The sequence below is a fragment of the Eubalaena glacialis genome, chromosome 9 (assembly GCF_028564815.1).
Source record: "Eubalaena glacialis isolate mEubGla1 chromosome 9, mEubGla1.1.hap2.+ XY, whole genome shotgun sequence".
In the NCBI taxonomy this organism is placed as follows: Eukaryota; Metazoa; Chordata; class Mammalia; order Artiodactyla; family Balaenidae; genus Eubalaena; species Eubalaena glacialis.
This window is the reverse complement of record NC_083724.1, coordinates 84,881,003-84,901,047: the sequence shown is the minus strand read 5'-3', so window position 1 is coordinate 84,901,047 and position 20,045 is coordinate 84,881,003. Positions and strand designations below refer to the sequence as shown.

At 41.2% G+C, this 20,045-nt stretch overlaps 1 protein-coding gene across 1 annotated transcript in view; it reads right to left on the bottom strand.

Moving 5' to 3' along the window:
- Window positions 1–20,045, bottom strand: part of NTRK2 (neurotrophic receptor tyrosine kinase 2) — a 379,554-nt gene that overhangs the window by 168,602 nt on the left and 190,907 nt on the right. Inside the window, exons 14-15 of the mRNA XM_061200555.1 lie at window positions 9,538–9,585; window positions 3,256–3,444 (exon numbers count right to left, since the gene is read on the bottom strand). Coding sequence (XP_061056538.1) covers window positions 3,256–3,444; window positions 9,538–9,585 — 237 coding nt within the window. The remainder of the gene's footprint in view (window positions 1–3,255; window positions 3,445–9,537; window positions 9,586–20,045) is intronic.

The window sequence follows — 20,045 nt, the reverse complement described above, 5'->3', positions numbered from 1 at the left end:
TCTCATATTGACCTGCCTGATCCTTGTCAGGGTTTAGGATCCTTGCTCTAAGCTATCCTATCATAGTGCACTGTGATTATACGATGAAGTCTTTCACCACTGGCCTCCCCAAGGAGACTCCCTGAGGGCAAGGAACATGCCAGCATTATGACCAAATTTCCAATTCTTAGTATTGTAGGAATATTGTGGGTAGTCAATAAATATGTAATGAATTGAACTTCACCTTCTACATTAGATTCTTACAATTCAGTGAAATAAGCTGGGATCACTGTTTGTAAGAGCACACATATAAAGCCAACATCTTTGAATAGCAGGCAGCTTTAGGAAAGAGAAGTAAAAGTGCTGGTTTGTGACCCAAGCCTCTGATGGATCCAGAGCTTGGTGGTATACTGTCTATGTGATATTTTGCTTTAAGCACATGGGAAAAATTCCATACTTTTTCTGAGAGCTTCTTAAATTTGTTTTTCAGATGTAACCTATCCAACTTCTTGGAAGAGCCCTTCTTTAGAGATTGGTTGTAAAAATACTTGATGGGAATAACTTAACTGAAAGCTAAGCTCCCAAAATATCATGGGTCTATAGCAACAGATCCCTCTGTACATCAGATCTATGCATTTTGAAATATTTAAATTTCTGAATGACTACAATTAGGATCTTCAAAGAAAGGATTTTTTGTTAAAGGCTTATTTCTGCTAAATTTGCTATCTAAATCTATTTAAACTGGCTAACATGTTGTTAAAAATACATCTAACAAACAAAGTCTACGTAGGCAAATTTAATAGGAAAGGACCCAATGTAAAAGGCTCAATGTAAAAGGTCCTCTATACTTGTTACAAGTCTGTTAGTAATTAATATTTCAGCAATATATAGCCATATCTGGTCAACATCTGGTCAACATCAAAGGCACATCATGTCCCATGCTATGAAGAAGTAGTTCAACAAGTATAGTTTCTGCTCTCTAGGAGCTTACAATCTAATCTAATCAAGACTAGAGAAACATACACCAGAGTGGTCATACTCAGGACTTCACAAAAGGCAACAGATACATTGAAGATAAAGGTAAAAAGTATAGGGTAAAGGATGACATTTAAGAAAGGGTAGAGGGAATGAGAGAAGTAAATTGCTTCTTTATTCCCATTTCTTTGAAAAAGGATTTATGGAAGATGTGTTATTTTAAGTGTTCTTAAAATCATGAAAGAGCATATGGCTTGATGCTTGGAAGAAAGAAAATTTCTTCTGATATAAGATACTAAGTGATTGAGAACACTGAGCCAGTAAGGACTGCTGAGTGAAGGACCCAACAAGACTTTATAAGGAACAACCAAACAATCAATGGTCTGGCGCCCTCTGGTAGAGGGCAGAAGCTGAGGGGAAGCTGCAGGTCTCCTCAACTCTCTTCCAACTCTTCCTAAGTGGGAGTGACTGAGCCACAAAACCAAGACTCCTCCAAAATTACCAAAATGTCTAATCTAAAACCTTTGTAAAAACCTCTATGAACTCTAGATTAAGGAAATGACCTTTGGAAATTTTCTTGTGGAATTTCTAAGGGAAGAAAGCACTTCTAGAAAGAACCACAGACTCAGAAGCCATCTAGCTCACTTGATTCTATAGGCTCTCATTTGTTTGCTTTCTTGCTCATTGGTTCATTTTCTCTTATTGGACTTATTAGGCTAATGCTATCTACTTGATTATTCAGCTTTATCTTTCCTCCATTGACAAAGTATAGCAAATTTTTGAGTACAGGTTGATTTTAGTCAACTTCAATTTTAATGCAGTCTCAGGTTAACTAAAGTACATCATACAGCCTGGTGCTGGTGGTGGTGACAGGGGTGTCAAAGTACTCTGTTTCTATGGAGAACAATCAAAATGATGACAGAGTCTCTCATTACACTATCTTGCTTTGCTTTATTCAGTATTTGACTGTTACACATGCAGGGCATTTCAGGAACCATTGGAGGATGCTTATCTCAACAAAGAATGCACATTTTAAGCAAACCTCCACACATCATGTTCACACCATAATAATAATATTAGAATAAATAATACTTTGATTTCAAAGAATACCTTTTATTTCAAGGAGCTCAATATTCTTCATATATGCTATTCTATTTATCTTGTCATATTACATATTCAACTGAAAGCTATGTTGAGGTTCAGTCTCACACATTACAAGACTGTAATACTGTTCACCCTAATGATTAAATTCAAATCCATTGTTAAACATACCTCAGGATAAATTTGAATGAATAGGAGGAAATTACAGATGTTTCTTTATATTTGAAAAGATACTCACTGTTAAGTCCCCTTATCCATGAGCATTCTCAGTGGAAAGTCAGTCCCCAACATCTAACCTTGAAATAGTCCTACCTTACCTGAGACAGGGCAGGAGAACAGTATTTAAGATGGGGCAAGAACATGCAGATAGACAAAAGGTACCCACTTGTCAGTGCCAGAGAACCCACAGGACCTTAGCCACCTGATATTCTAGCCCTCATGGCCCCTTATTCATGTGTAAGGGAAGGCCTGGAGTTCCAGTGGCATAAGCCTGTTTGTCTACTGTGACTTTATTTCTTGTCCTTCAGGCTGTGTTCCAGTCTCTATATTTGAGCACTGGCTCAGAAGATAGGATAAGAGAAAGATTCCAAGTTTCCCAACAGAGGCTAGTGGGTTAATTTGGTTCTAAGAAATATAACTCAGTGTACTTAACAGGCAGACCATCTGTTGTGATGTCCCTTTGCTATTGTGACATCACAACAAGCCTCATGCTGGGAACTAGGACTGAACAAAGAAAACAGAACTACCTAAATTGATACCACCTGTGTGCAACACAGAGCATTCCTGACTACCATTAGTGTATATTTTAAGGACTTTCAATAAACCAAATTTAAATCCCACCAATTGCTTATCTTCTGTAACTGATGTATGTGCATTCTAATGACACTTCTGGTTTCTGTCTATCTTTTTCAAGATAAGAATGCCTTGATTCCAACTTCATGTTGACAAATGGTTTTGGAAAATGGATCTCAAGAGAAGTCAGTATCTGCCCACAGTTCCAATCCCAGCAGGAGACACACCCTGAGAACTCCATAATCAACAAACTAAATGATCTATTCCTTGGGCTCAAAGCCCCAAGAATCCTCAGACATTTCACACTGTACCCTCCCCTCAGTCATCCTCGTCAGGGACTCTGATAAACATGCTGTTTGATACAGCTATGCAGCAAATGGGCCAATAAGTATAAACAGCTGTACTTACATGTGTCTGGCTTGAGCTGACTATTGGTGATGCCAAAGTACTGGGGATTTTCAATGACAGGAATCTTGGTCATTCCAATAATGACAGCATCAGGGCCACCTTCTGAAGACGATGGGGTGTTACTCCCATTGGAGATGTGATGGAGTGGGCTGGCAGAGTCATCATCATTGCTGATAACTGAGGCTGGGCCTGGAGTTGGAAAAATACATATTCTCCTGTAATTTTTCATGGTTTTGTTGAGCTATAATTCACATACCTAAAATTCACCCATTTAAAGTGTACAATTCAGTGGGTTTTAGCATATTCAAAGAGTTGTGAAACCATCACTACAATCTAATTTTAGGAGATTTTTATCATCTCAATTAGCAGTCGCTTCCCATTCTCCCCACTTCCAGCCCTGGGCATACACAAATTTACTTTTTATCTCTATGGATTTACCTATTTTGGACATTTCATATCAATGGGATCATACAATATGTGATCTTTTGGGCTTCTTTCACTTAGTCTAACGTTTTTAAGGTTGATTCAAATTGTAGCATGCGTCATTACTTTATTCCTTTTTATTACCAAATGATATTCCATTGCATGGATACACCCCATTTTGTTGATCCATTCATCAATTGAGAGAAATTTGGGTTGTTTAAAATTTTTGGCTATTATGAATAATGTAGCTATGTGCATTCGTGTACAAGTTTTTGTGTGGATATATGTTTTCATTTCTCTTGGGTGGAATTGCTGGGTCATACAGTAGCTTTACGGTTAACATTTTCAGGAACTGCCAAGCTGTTTTCCAAAGTGGCTGCACTACATATTTTATATCCCCAACAGCAGTGTGTGAGGGTTCCAATTTCTTTACTTCCTTCTCCCGTAATTCAATATGCAGCTTTCCTCTCTGTTCTCTGAACATCTTTAGAACACTCTCTCATTGAAACTCCCAGCATGAATCTAGGATTCCTGTTGTACAGTGTACTGAAAGATGTCCTAGAAGTTCAAAGATCTGATCCTTTCACCACTCTTTGGACAAGTCACTTACCTTTTTTGTACCTCTACATCTGCTTACATGTGTAAAATATGCAAAATAGTATCTGCTTGTTACTTTCTGAGACTGGAATGAAACTACTGATAAGAAAATGTGCTTCATGAGTATGAATTACTACTAAGTATTACTAAATAAACTTACAAATAACTGGTCGACTAGAATTGTATTGGACTGTCCTATTACTATGCTCCACTTTCTGTATATTCTCTCAGCAGCGGCACCACTTTTGCATACAAAATACTTTCACAGCAATAATGGATCAATCCCATGGCAAAGTTCCCTGTTTTGCCTTTAGCCATAACATTATTTGTAGTGTCATTACATGGATGTCTTTATACTAAAGCAATAACCATAACATTTTTCATACCAGATTTATACTTTCCAGTCCAGAATCTCAGAACGTATATACCCATAAATACAGTCTACTGTATCTTATCTAAACAATTCAACCATTGACCCATAATGTTTGCAACCAAAAATACGTTCACAAAGATAAAGGTCTACATTCATTGAAAACTTGCAAACAATTAAGATCTCAGTGGCTTTTGACAGACACGCCCTACAGGAAAAGTAGACAAAGCCCCCTAGCATAGTACACAGGATTCTACAGTATCCTGAATAGGTGCAGGGTCTTACAGAAGGCTCCCACTGGCCAGGGCTACTATAATAAGCTAAGAGGAAGACAGGAAGAAAAGGATATGGAGGAAAGACAAAGGGAAGGCAATGAGAAGGCAAAATCCAATGTGCAGCGAAGACAAATGTGTACTGGGGAAATGAAAGCCTTAATCACTATTTCCTGAGCAAGACCATGTGTGTTCGTCCAACCCCCCAGGATGTTTCAGCGCCTCCAGCCAATCTCTACCTCTTCCTCACATTTTACTTTTTCTGTAAGAAGCACAGCAATAGAAACAAAAGTTGTTGTATCATACTTTTTTGAATTCCCTATGAAATATCACGGTAATCCATCCCCCAACCTCCAAGATCCATTTTCCCTCTTATATGGGGATTATCACAGTTTGTAGGGATAACGACATTCCCCAGCTAGCTGAATCTTAAACTATGCAGGAGGCAGCCAACTGCTATTATAGGTAATTTTTAAAAGCACTCTCTCAAGGGGATGTGTATTTAAGTTGCTTTTAATGATACACTCTGGCTTAATTCTGCAAGCAAGTCCTCACACAGCCAATTTAGAAGCCACAGAACACTCAAAGCAAAGGCAAGCTTACCAGTTGTATTCATCCTGAGCCTAGCTCACCAGTGTTAGTAAACAGTGGAAATTCTGCCAAGAATAGCTACACAGACAAGTTCTTTCTAATATCCTTAACCATCCCTGTTTTATGATTTGCTTCTTGACAGGCCCCGGTCACCCAGAGCTTAAACCCAGAGCTGGAAAATGGAAATGTGTTATGCTAAGCTTTCTGCATCTTGTCAATAAAACCTGCCCATCATGGGCTCCCTTGCTCCAGTCCCGGTGCAGCTGTCCCCTCCTTCGAGGTTACCAAAGCACGCTACCGTCCGAGCTCCCCCGGGAGGGTGCAGTAGAGGCCACACATTTCTCAACAGATTCCAGGCTGCATATTTACCCCCAGAAATGCAAGAGTTGTCATGTTCAAACACTCCACATGCTGTCAGAAGGCCAGCGATATTTGCTTCTGGATTCCCTGCAACAATTTGAAACGCACTGATCCCAGTTGCTTTTCCTCTGATTCCCTTTTGGCCCAGGACAGGCTATCCACATTCCCGTAGCATTCAATCATTTTGGAGGAGGATGATACTTAGAAGACAATGTTGAAATTCCTCCAGGAATTCGGGCTCTGAAGCATCTGCCATGTACACAGTGGAGCCTTACTTAAAGAGTTCAACCAAGGGACTTGCTCTTTGCTTCTCCATCACCAGAGGACACCCTTTCCTTCCTGTGGCCTCGCTGAGTAAAACCCCCAACTCTTGAGGTAACAGATTCCAAGCGGAGAGGCTCTCTGTTTGGGGGGAAATGTTTTAAGCACAGAAGTGGTATAAAGCACCAGAGGTAATCTTTCAAAAGCTTTTTCACTTTGCCAGAAGGTCACTGTTGACAAATCTGAGCAACATATAAACCTCAACAATTTATCAAGTGGAATGTTAATTCAAGTGCTGTTTTCTTCATTATTGATGTCCCAAATCCTGGAAGATTGATACGGCTGGCAAGGTTGCAGAGATTCAGCCATTTTTCTATGAACATTTTGATCAAATGGAGCACAGCAAAGCTGCAAAGGGGGAAAGCTCTCAGGGGGGAAGATGAATGTCTATATAATTTGACAGCAGCCTGTCTGTGCATATCATGGATGTCTCGTTATGTGTCTGTGCACGTGGGGAAAACACCCCAAAAAGACAGACAGAAGAAGAGTCAGGGGCACATCACAGCGGGTGAGAAATTCATAGGAGGACTTGAAAAAATGTCTTATAATATTAACAAAAAGTTTTAAATTGCTGCGTATGTGCAGCTTGCTGATTTTGGGGTAGATAGTTCTAATTACTGAGCTGACAAATAGGAGCTATGCCTGGAAATATTTTTAGCCCATTTTTATTTTAATATGTCTCACATGCAAAGAGGCATTTTTCTTTTACCAGAGCTGCTCAGTAACGTATCCTGCATAAATGACTTTACAGACATTTTTAAGCCTGACTGAGACTTTTTTCCCTGATAAGAATTGATGTAGGTCATCTAGAGAAGGAGTTTCCTTCTCTCAAGACCAACATGCCTTCAAGGAGAGAGACAGATTATTGTTCTTAAATAGCTGTATTAACCATGTCTTTTATTTTCTGTATTCTGATGCTTCAACATCTGAGGCTTTGGTGACAGAGGAGGGACTGCCAATTCCTAGAGATAATAAAGTACTTGCCTACGAGAGTACGTTTCATACACAAACTGACCAATCTACAGTCTATGCCCCCAACCGCATTACTTACTAGGCTCTCACACTCTAGGCTGCTATCCACCTGCCCCATCACCCCAGAGCCAGGTATAAGACAACTGGGGACTGTTCCTACATCCCAGAACCCACTGACCTTACTCAACCCAGCCAGTCCTAAACCTGCTTACCCTGCCTCGCCCATTCCTTTCTGCAGAAACCACAATAGAGGTTCTTGTCTATGTTTTCCCCTTACTCCCTCTGCCTCCTGATGGACCCTGTGCCCCCTTCAGCACCATGGTCCCCACTGTGGCATGGCCTGCCCTCTTCTCTTGGGATCTGTGAGTAACAAACGATATTTTCAGTGGCAGTCGTCTCCAGACCTGTGGCCTTCCCACAGCTGAATAATCATAAAACCTACATTTTAAAGCAGCAGCACTTCTGATGAACTGTAGCTGAAAGAACAATTCTGGAGAAGAATTCTCTCTGCTGTAGCCTAAAAGGGTGAAGCCCAGTTTTTGAAGCTTTCCAGGAACAAGTGCCTCTCTGCAGAGCAAACTGGCCTGGAAAACATGTACATGGCTGTACCATGTAAAATGCCAATAAGTATAGTTAACTATTAATTTTATTTTTAAAGGAGAGATAAAGAGTAAGAGTATGGTGTATACATTTTCAAAGGATCTATATAATCCATAAAATTTATTTTCTTTGTAAGGACATAAGAAATATGTGATAGGTACATCTCTTGGGAGAGAGATGGTGGGGGGAAACCATGGAGGTGGGTAAGAGAGACATTGTTTAATATTTACATTTCTGTACTGTTAATTTTTGAAAAATCTTACGCATGTATAATTTTTCTCTATGTTAACAAACACTCTCTGGGTACAGGGATAAATGGTGTTTCTGTTTGTTTGTTTTATTCTTTATTCTTTTCTGTTTTAAAAAAATAAAGATTACTGCAAAAAAATTTAAAACAAAAACAAAAACAAAGCAACACATTTACATGGTTTCACCGATTTGCTGTTTAGTGGAAGGAAGACCCCATCTCGCGGCGCTGTTGTGAGAGAGTTTGCCACTCAACTCCCCTCTTCACCGCCACACACAGAGTAGGCACAAAGCCTAGGAACAGGGTGCCTTCAAGATTGCATGGACAATCTCTCTGCTATCTTGGCAAAGTGCCTATGATCATCTGGATCTGAAATTTGCCCCTGGGGAGTCACAGACAAGTCCTGAGCTGCTGGAGCTTAATGTTCCAACTTTGCCACACTCCACTTTCTCTTTGCTGGTTAAGAGCTTTAGTCTTGGAATTCCTGGGGCTAGCTAAGGGTCAGGGTGACTTTCCGCCTTCAGGGTCTCTCTGGCTCAGTTTCTGCCACCTCTGGGTTCAGCCCGTGTGACATTTTGGATCACTGGACCAACACTGAGAAAGGCTGTCCAATAGGAAAGGTCTGCTATCGGGCTCAAAAAGAGAAAGGAAACAGGCTTCCTTGTATGGATGGGATGAACACGTATGGGGCGGATGGCTCAGAACTAGAAGGCTCCATGACCCTGGTACACTTCCCCTATTTTACAATTTTCCCTATAGCCAACCTTGCTACCGAAATAAATACTAACCAACAGATACTCAAGATGGGGCCAGATCTTGGAAATACACAGGCAAGATAAGATGTAAAGACAGTTTGTGTTTTCATGCCTTCTAAGCAATTCCTGTTCATTGTCTCTGTACCCATAGAAAATACTGAGCAAATTGGAGGTCCTGGGAGATCACACCTGATTCCAGTCCTAGTGATGAGTTATATTATCTGCACTCATTTCATAGCTACAAACTCTGCTTTTCAATTACCAGCACATAGTCTGAATGCAAGGAACAGAATGCAATCAAGCACAAATCATAGTGTCTGGACGTTAGAGTCTTGCTTTGAAAGAGAAGTGGTCATAAATGAACAGCTGATTTCCTAATTCAGAAATTTATTACATGTTGGCCAATGGAAGAAAGTTAAGATGCGGACTTGCCCAGACTTGAATATTCAGCCAAATGTTTGCTGTACATGGAGTTGGAGTGTAGTTGCATTTTATTTCCTTAACCTTCTTAAAAATGCAGCAACAAGCTAGATCTGGATGACAGTTAACACTCCCCCATAGAATAGAAACAAGGTGATGTCAAAAATACAAAACCATTTACTGAAGTCAATATTCCTTTTCTGGACAATTCTAGGCCTCTTTCCTCAGCAAATCAGAAACCGGGAACACAGAAAAAGAATCAAGGACCAACAAGCATAAAGAGAGTCAAAGCAGTTTCATCCTAATTAAACAACACAAACTCATTACTTATCCAAAGAAGGAGGAACTACTTACCAACACCTTGTCTTGATTTTACTTTCCCAAATCCAAACCATGAGAAATCTGAAAACCACAACAAAACATAAAATAAACTTCGAAACAGAAGCGTAAACCAGAAGCATTCAGCACTGTCCCTAGTGAAATAACAAACTCCCCCAAAAAGCTCCACTGGGGACCGAAGCTTCCCCTCAAACACCTGGAAACTAACCCTTGGATTTTTGTGTAAAGAGTTATTTCTCATCCTGAGAACATGGAGATTGGAATAAGATAAGAGACAGCAAGAGCTTGTCTTTGAGAAAAATGGCCCAAACCTAGGGTTAAAGGCACTGAGCAGATTTTCCTTCTCACTGTCTCTCTTCTCCCTAAGTATCGAACAATCAAACAGGGAACTGCAGGGGTGAAAACAACACAGTGCATTCAACAAATGCACCATGGCTCTCAACCACAGACATGTGGGAAAATAATCAAAGAAAACAGATCTTTTCTGGAGCTAAGACAGACAGTACAAAAAAGGAACATGAAATCCTGTGGGAGAACTGACACTTGGGCTAGATGGGAATTCAAGAGGAAAAAAGGGGATCACAATTCTACAACTGACTTGCTGTGTGACGGTGGGCAGTTCCCAGCAGCTCTGCGCCTCTTTATAACACAAGGTTCCATGAGGCACGTGTGGGAAAAAGTGTGCCAAATGTTTGGAGGTCCTCCAGTGAATAATGCCACAATGAAATGCCTATTTATTTCCTGGGCCCGACTGTTCCCTTCTAGGTAATGTCCACTGGGTTCAAAGTAAACTCTGCATAGCAGGGAAATCCCTGGATAAGAGGCCAATAAAGGGAATGGAGCCTAAATAAGTAGCAACTGTGTTTCTCAGCTCCTTACATCTGTAGTGATTTTTACAGGCAGGATAAAAAGCTACATAAGAGAAGAGCCCATCGAAATGAAAAATACATACGAAAACACTTTGCACACTCAAAAATGCCTTACAAAGTTGTCATGATTACTATTTTTTTCAAGTACATTTAGTCTTTCCTTTCTTAGTATTCTACAACTTCAGCTCTAAGCCAATTTTTACTTCTGATTGGTATTCCTCGGAATGCTTTCTTCCAGATTTTAAAAAGCAGGAGGAAGGTCTGGCCTCTATCCAATGCCAAAGAAAGATTCGTTTGCACAGAAGAAAGTGACCTCATTCACTGGGTCCTCAGTGTAGCGAGGCCAGGCTGTGCCTGTGAATTTCTTAGTTACGACTTATCTCTTTCAAAATGGAGTGTATTTTCCTACTGGTCACTTTTTGTTTTTCTATACTTGTTTGATTTACATAGTTTTAATTAAATCGTGGATTGAATATTTGGACTCCTTTTTTCACTTGAGTATTTTTTCAAAATCATGTTTCTGTCTTACAGAGAGCCCACTGAAGGGCAAGGCCATAGCACTCCTCACTGGTTACCTGATTCAGATTATTGTCCATCATCCACTATCATAACCACAACTGCAATGAACATCTTTGCATGTCTTAGGTGCTCCCATCCCCATTTTCAGAAATCATTCCCTCAAGATAAGTCCCAGAAATGGAATTACTGTGTCAAAAGGGAGAAATATTGTTAAGGTTCTCAATGCACGTTATCTAATTGTTTTCCCACTACATGAGGTCTTACTTTCACCAATAGCGTATAACAGGGTGGAGTGTATTTCCAATGAGAAAGCTAAGGGTGAACCATTTCCGGTGTCCATCCTGCCATTAGTAGGTCTCCACCTAACTGAACAGAGACCTGGTAAATACTCCCCTCCCATCTGTGCCGCATGACACCACTCACCCCCTACGTGTCCTAGGCTGGTGTTTGACACAGGTGCAGTAGGGAGAACTACAGGTATGAAAAGCATAAGAATAAAGCAGGTAACACTTGTGCAGTCATCATAATTCACAAAATGCCTCCCCCACCTCAGACACTTCTCCCTTAGTCCTCAGCCAAACCCTATAATATATCCCAGTTCCTTAACAAGGGATTGAGACTCAGAGAGGCCGACAGACTTAGCAAAGGCCACAGCCTTTTGATGCCAAATCCAGTTTTTCCATTCTTTCTTAGGTGCCTTTCCAATCCTCCAAAATACTTAGCCAAAATTAGCCAAAGTTTACAACGCTACAATTAGGATTCAATCTTATATATAGAAAAGCACTAGAAGTAGTCATTCATTCCTCATTTATTTATTCAGCAGGCATAGCAGAAGATTCAAATACAAAGAGCTGTATGGCCTGCCCTCAAGGAGTTTACAATCAAGGATCAAGTCTCGTGGAAGTACAGCCGGGGTGTATGGGAACTTAAACAAGGAGTATCTAGCTGAATCTGGGAAGCGGGTTGGGGGCGGGGAGCGGGTAAGAGGGGAGAGTTCTCTGGCTTCTGGACAATAGATTAAAATTTGCCAAGAATGGGAAAAAGCAGAGGAGGACATTCTCACTGTAAATAGTCCAGTTCTGGTTAGAGAGGGAAGCATTCATTTGTCAAGGGGCTGATGAAGCTGGAAAGTGGAAAGAAGCTGAAACACATAAGCAAGGGCCAGGTTAAGAGTTTGGAATCTATGGTGAAAATTGCAGGTAGGCCCTAGAAACAAACCAACCAACGAACTTCAGGCCAGGATGGAACATAATCACAGTTAATTTTAGAAAGTGGTTGCAGGATGGAAACAGGATGATGTAATGGAAAGACTGAGGGCAAGAGACTGGTTGAAGAGGCTGCTGGAGAAATCAGGGCCTGAGAGAATTGTTACCTGAGCCAGGTAGTGGGGAGGTGGGGCAGGGACGAGGAGGGGATGGCTGTCCGGCCTCTTTAGGGGAATCAAGAGGACTTGGCGATCGATTGCAAGTTGAGGGGAATATCGGAAGAAGACAAGACACATGGTGATGCTGCCCAGTGTCTCCAAGGAACCTGGCAGGAAAATAGGCTAGGGGTTCAACTCACAGCATGGGTGTGGGGCACAATTCCCAAATAAGGTGACTATGTGCAGAAAGCCTCAGAGGGAGACATCCAGTGTTTGGGGCTCAGGTCTGGAGTTCAGAACCCAGGTCTAGTGTCCCAAGTGGATCTGCTCAAGTTTAAGCAGAGCCCAGAGTCCAACTGAGAACAGAAGCTGGATGCTGCAGCTGGGACACATTTCTTCTTGGACACATAAAAAAACAGCCTTTTTTGTAGGTACAAATAAAAGGATATCCAACGAGACTAACTTTTGACAAACTTATTCCTAAATTGCTAAAATACTTCTAAGTTCTTTTTAACAGTAACACAATTATTACGTAAGAGAGAATATAATCTTCTTGACCATATGCCAGAGTTCTTGGAAAATTTAACAGATTAGGCAGAGCATCATCACATTGATACGTCTCCCTTCCAAAAACTGTCCCTTGTTCGACTTTCTCTTGATGAATTTAAGCAGTAGTCTTAAAACCGTGGTACTAAATCTCACCCGCAAAAATTTCCCATAAGGCCAAAAAGAAACAATTTCTCAATTTCCTGTGATGTTTCACCCATTGGGAGCAGAGTCCTGCCAAAGATTCATTTATTTTCTACTTAATAAGAGACACTTTATTCACTGCAACATAAAGGGCTCCTTCAAAAGCAAATGTAGTTGCAGCGAGCTTAAAGGAACTCCTTCTTTTGGAATCTAGACCAACAAAGAATCTAAATTATGAAATTAACCAATTAAATCCATCTCTTCTTGAAGAAAGTTCAATCTTCCCCATCCAGAGAAGAGGAATGTAGAAAAGAAAATAGCGTATTAACACATTAACAGCTCTAAAATGGGACTCTAAATAAAATAAATAGCAATAAAGATTCCTTTTCAAATGTCTCTCAGAGGAAATCACTAAAATTTAGGGGGTTGAAAAGGAATATTTATGATGCAAAGGAGAGAATCAGAGGAAAGAGCGAGAAACAGGCAACATGGAAGAAATTTAATCTTCCCTGTGGTGCTGAATGGTACAAACACTAAATGTGATTTTTAGAAGGGCTCTGATCTCAAGAGAATGTTGTTTCTGGATTTTTTTTGTAAGTTTCAGAAAAAAATTGTTTTTGTATATTAGAAGGAAAAGCAGCTCTTCTAACTCTGGAGGAATTTAAATTTGCTGCGTTCTCAATTGAAATTTCTTTTTATATATATATATTTTTAATTATTGAAATTTCTTTATATTTTAAGGCAAAACTCATCACCCTCTGCCCCCAAGAAAAGCATCTCTAATGGTGGAAGCTAATGGGAGAATATGATTCACTGACAGAAATGCACTTCACCTCCAACTTCTTCTTCCTCTCCTTCCGGGGAATGGGCCACACCCACTCCCCGGAGGACACATAAGAGAGGAGCTGTGGGCTGCCTTGCTGCAGGGAAAGTGTTGAGCCCAGGGTAGACTCCATAAGTGCTTGGGTGAGCAGCCGGCTGCCTGTTACCTCACACAAAGAAGTAGGATGACTGGTCATTGCAGTGGAAAGGAAATGAATGCAAAGCACCGCTTTGTGGACAATATAATCATCTCTCTTTCCAACTGACACATAATCGGAGTGAGTAATAGTTTGCTTCAAATTAATTCCAGTTCCTCAGGGCACAGAATAGTGTAGTTTGGGGCCAAGTTTCCACTTCAATTTAAACTTAATCTTTTATTTAAGGACACAACCTTTATATATAAGTCCCATCTCCACAGACCAGGAAGAGGGCTCACTTTGAATTAAACTAGCTCCCGAAATCACAGTTCAAAAGGGTCCTGGATTTCTCCTGACCAGCCTTCATTGGCTCCATCCTTTCCCCTCCCTCAAACTTCCAATGTGAGTTATGTCCACTGTTCTTAAGAAAAGGAACACTGAAGACCTCCAATGTGACAAATTTAAAGAAAAATATGTGTTTTGTGGCTGAAACTGCTAGCTGCTCTCTGATGTCTGTATTTCCCTCTTTTTCCCTGGGCCCACAGCTAGACTACATTTTCCAGCCCTTCCTGCAGTTAGTCGTGGCCATACTATTAAATTCCAGCCACTGGAAGGTGTGCAGAGCACTGAGTACCACTTCTGGGCTGGATGACTTGTAAATGTATGCTACCCCACGCTCTTTCCCCTTCTACTTGTCCAGAAGGAAGACTGAAGACAATGATTACGGTAAACTTGGAAGTTATGACTTGAAGATAGCAAAGAAATTCTCTGCTCATTCTCCCAGTATTGTTTGGTGAATGCAGACAGTGTAGAAACCGAGTTCTTCTACCTGAGGTCCAATGAAGCTGAGCTATTTATCCTCCAACTTTCATCCATATGCAAGAAATAAACTATTGTGTTTAAACCATTTTCCACTTCAGGACTTTTTTACTATGGTAGAGAGCCTATCCTAACCGATAAAAAGGGAAAGATATACACACATGTACGCATAGTAATTAACTGACTCCATAACCTCTAAATCCCCCATCACAGATTCGTAATTGTGTTCCATGTATATCTGCATTTTTAAATCCACAGTGTGAAAATCCACAGATTTCATTAGATTTTCCAAAGCTACTTCATTGCAAAATGCTAAGAACCCCTGAAATACATACAAATGGTTTCAGAGACAAAGATATCAATGCATAGGTACTCTGCATTTCAATTCTATTTGATTATATTCCCTATCAACACTTGAACCTGGGTGCTGATAACCATCTATCATCTCTCACCTAAACTTCTACAGCAACCTTCTCATTCATCTCCTGCTCTGTTCTTGCCTCCCCGGAATCTCTTCTCTGCAGAGCTGCTGGGGTAACTATTTTCAGGTATCAGTCAGATTATTGCATTCCCCTGCTTAACATCATTTAAAGGTTTCTCCTTGCATCTAGTATAAACTCTTGATGATGACTAGAGTCCCGTACCACGTGGCCTCCCCCAGCCTACTCCGCCCCCCTCCCCCCCATCTCCTGTGAAATGACCACAGCGTCTCTTTCCTGTTCCTGCTCACTCTGCACGTTTCCTTGCCTCCTTCCAGAATCTTCTGTTCGCGCTCTTCTCATGCTTAACCACCACCTCTCATCCTTAGGGTTTCAGGGCAACTATCACACCCCAGAGGAGCCCCGACCTCACCACTAACCCAAGACTCTCTCAGCCCCTCTCACTAACTATCATCTCCTCCTTCTCAGTATGTACCAAGAAAGGACCTGACTCACTTCTTGTATTATTTCTTGTCTGTATCCTTTACTAGAACTTGAGCTCCACAAAGTCAGTGACTGTCTTAGAAGAGGCTCAGCCCCTGCACCCCCCGCTGGAAACAGACTCTGACACAAGGATTCAAGTGAAGGCAGTTTAGTAGGAAGGGATCCAGGAAAACTAGAGGGGGAGTGAGCCGGTGACACAGGGAGGGAGGGAAGCCTGCAGTGGATGCGTTATCCAGTGGGTTACACTGTGGACAACTAGAGTTCAAATCCTTGGGGTGCTTGGGGAGAGGGTGTAGAATGCATCTCAGAGTTTTCCCATCCAAAACATGAGGAACTTGGGTCATTTACCTTCCAACTACCATCTGTCATTCTGTTAAGAGAGAGCACTGGGGTAGAGTCCCGGGTGTTTGCAGCAGGACACCGGGGGCCAGCACGGGGGCCAGCGTGGTGATGGTGGGACTTGGGAGGACCTGTTGGGGCACAAACAGGATTTGCTGCAGGGATCTTGTCTATGTAGTTCACCACCACCTTCAGTGCCTAGTACAGACCCTCAATAAATACTTGTTGAATGAATGCATGAGAACAACCATTTTTAAAAGCATAACAATATGAAGTACAGCAAGTGTAATGAAAATACCGACATGCAAATTATACACTCAACATAAAAACCACAATATTTTGCAAGCATATTTGCTTCCCTCTTGAATCATTTATGGCCCTCCCATGGAATCTCATGGTAGACAGTATTTAAAAGTGAGCAATACCCAGAACCCAGCATTCTGGGCAGGAGTGTGGAATAAAGATGCTGGATCAGATGTCAAGTGTGGGGTCTCTCTAGATGCTGTAAGAAATGAACTGCATGACCTTGGGTGAGTCACTTCCCTCCCTCATAGGCTCTGCTTCCTTCTCCATGAAGACAGAGGTTGAGAAGTGGCATCGAAGGCCCATTTGAGCCCTAGCAGTCTATAGTACTAACCATCAGGCACATATGACTGGGAATAAATTGCCACATGGCCTTATATAGCTTTCCTGAGCATGGGTATTTTGGGAATGTGAGATCATGTGCAATTTAAAGAAAAGCACTCAGTCAACTGGCCTAGATTTCCTCCTACTCAGATGCTTTGGGGTCACTATTTCCTCATCTTGCGAGAAGGGCCTGTGCTCTGAAAAAGCAATTTTTGAAAAACAGTACTTATTGATTACTTGTTAGATGCTAGGACACTTACTAGAGATTAGATGTTACTTTAATTAGGGAAAATTGGTCAGCTTCTATTGCAGCATTAAAAAAATAAAATCAGGCTCAAATGATTTTTAGATCGTACAGACTTAAAGTTCAGAAGCCTCAAGTAGGAGTAGATGAAATAGACTTTTTCGGAATGTGGAAAAATGTCCCTTTCCCATATTTCAAACATTTAATTTTGAGGACAAAATGTTGCCAACTACTTCCCTCTTTCATTTGAACGTGTGGAATATTTCAAAGAATATTCATTTGGTCTACGTCTTAGTCATTCACAGTTAAACAGTACAAAGTGTTGGATTTTTTTTTAATCTATTGTAAATTCTGAAGGCTTTTTCTTTAACAAAGGAGGTCACACAATCTTCTCTGAGTGGGTAAAAACTGGAACCTGGGACTCCTAATGGTTAGTTTTAAACTTGGGACTTTGAGAAAGGCAGAGGCAGCCTCTGTTTACTAATAATAGTTGAAAGAGATGAAAGAGGCATATCAAAGCTTTGCCTCTGTGGTACCACCCCAGTGAGAGCTCAAAACACTCTATAAACTTTTTTTTTCAGCTGTCACAAGCTCCCTGCAGGGAAGACAGGTGATGTCTGGTTGTACACACACAAAATTTCCCTAATACTGTCTTCACATTGAGGGAATGACTGCCTGAGACTCATCCCCAAACCCCCATCTCTCTGCAAAGCAACACTGGTAAGCACTCAGAGCAAGTCTTTTGGGAGGGAAATTGGCTGATACTCATCATCTGAGAAGTGATATTAGTGGCCCTCAAAGAGAGTAACAGACCCAGAGAAGCTGGCAAACACTTTATGTCAAATTCCCCTGAGCTTTCATTTCCATGGAAAACCTAAACAATGACTCAGAGACCTGAACTGACTTGCTCAGACCTGTCTCTTGTGCCCAGTCACCAAGTGAGTTCAAAATGTGCTCTCTGCAATTCCTTGCACAAGGACTGTCACCACATGACATGCATTTGAAAATGCTTTTGTAATTGCTGCTATAAAGTCATAGTTATATTCATATTTATGCATATATATATATATATATATATATATATATATATATATATAACATGCAAATTCTTTTTTCAGTTCCTCTAAACCAACATTTGCTGCAGCTAATGCAAAGCACCATGTAAGAATTTTTTTTGTGGTTCTATTATGGAATTTTGGAAGGAGTAGGAGGATGGCAGCATTTCTAGCCATCTCACTTTAAAATATTTTCAGTTGTATCCAAATTCTTCTCTCCAGTCTTGGAATGTGGTAACCTGCTTCATGCACCTTTGTCTTTCTTTCCAGTGACCCATTGTCAACCTTCCCCCCCCCCCCACCAACACTCTTAAATCCAGCCAAGGTCAGGAAATGTGTGAGCCTGACACAATAGCTAAGATGTTCATTTAATTTTATTACTTTGTGCTCTTCTATTAGGAAGCTCCCATAACGGAATAGAACATAATAGGATTATATACACTTATAAAGCTGGGTGCTGAATACAAATAGTTGAATAAAATGACCATAAATAGAACAAAATGAAAACTCATTGTTGAAAATGCAGCACCAGTCATATGAATTAACTATCGGCCATCTACTTCCTACTTAATATCACTGGAGGTGGTTTACACACTGTCAGTGGAGGAAACCCAAATCCATAAGATGAAACCGCATTTCTTTCCTTCATGTTTTCCCACTAAATGCCCAATGTGCTCTTTAAGATCCACTGCTTTTCTGGAAACAAATCAAAATTGACTGGCTAGGTCAGTGGTCTTGAATGGGGATGACTTTTGCCTCCCAGGGGAAGTTTGGCAATGTCTGGAGATATTCGGGGTTGTCACTATGGGAGGGGTGAGGTGGAGAGGCTGTGCTCCTAGCGTGTGATGGGTAGAGGCCAGGGATGCTGATAAACAGCCAACAATACACAGGCCAGTCCCCACACAACAAAGAACTTAAGTCCCAAAACATTAATCATGCCAACACTAAGAAACACTGGTCTAAACCATAGCCCAGCAGAGGTGGAATTTATCCCCAAATCTTGTATCTCTGTTAAAAAGAAATCCTAGCCTGTCTAAGCTCACTGCTACTACAGGAGTTTAGTCTTCTCTCATGTTATTCCAATGTTCTTATCACTGGTCCCTCTCTCTCAGTTTCCCATATTTTGCAAGAAGCATCTATGATATTGTCATTTCTGCTGCTCCCAAACACCAAAAAGTGCTGTTCTGATCCAGAACAGATAGGCAATGCAGTATGAAGGGATGGGAATTGCATGTGGACTCCAAGTCTTGGGTTCGAGTCTTGGATCCTCCACTTCCTGACAGACACCCCACAGTGACTTGGTCTGTCTAAGAGTCCTTCCTCAGAGCAATAATTACCACCCTGCCCACCTGAAGGGGCTGTTTTAGGATCAATGGACCGATGTGTCTGTGACACCTCCATAAACTCTGGTATCATATAAACATAAGGGTAAGGAAAATTTTCAATGGCATTCAAAACCTTGACCCGGCCCCAGCTTTATCACTTATGACTTGCCTTAAAATACCCCAGCTTCCAGTTAAACTGTTAGTTTGCATTCCTTAAATGAGCATGACTTATTTTCCTATTTCTTCATTAATTCATTGAAAAACTATTCTTTGACCACTTGATAGATACAAGACACAAGACAGTGCTGGGGATGTAATAAAGAATAAAGCAGGCTTCCCTGGTGGCGCGGTGGTTAAGAATCTGCCTGCCAATGCAGGGGACACGGGTTCAAGCCCTGGTCCGGGAGGATCCCACATGTCGCAGAGCAACTAAGCCCGTGTGCCACAACTACTGAGCCTGCACTCTAGAGCTCGTGAGCCACAACTGCTGAGCCCGTGTGCCACAACTACTGAAGCCTGCATGCCTAGAGCTCGTGCTCTGCAACAAGAGAAGCCGCCACAATGAGAAGCCCGTGCACCGCAACAAAGAGTGGTCCCCACTCGCCGCAACTAGAGAAAGCCCACGTGCAGCAACAAAGACCCAACACAGCCAAAAATAAATAAATAAATTTATTAAAAAAAAAAAAGAATAAAGTAATCACAGTCCCTGCACGTGTGGAGCTTCCAAATATTGTGTCTTTGCACCAGCTGATTTTTCCTACTGAAATGTAACCTTCAGCATCAATTTTTTA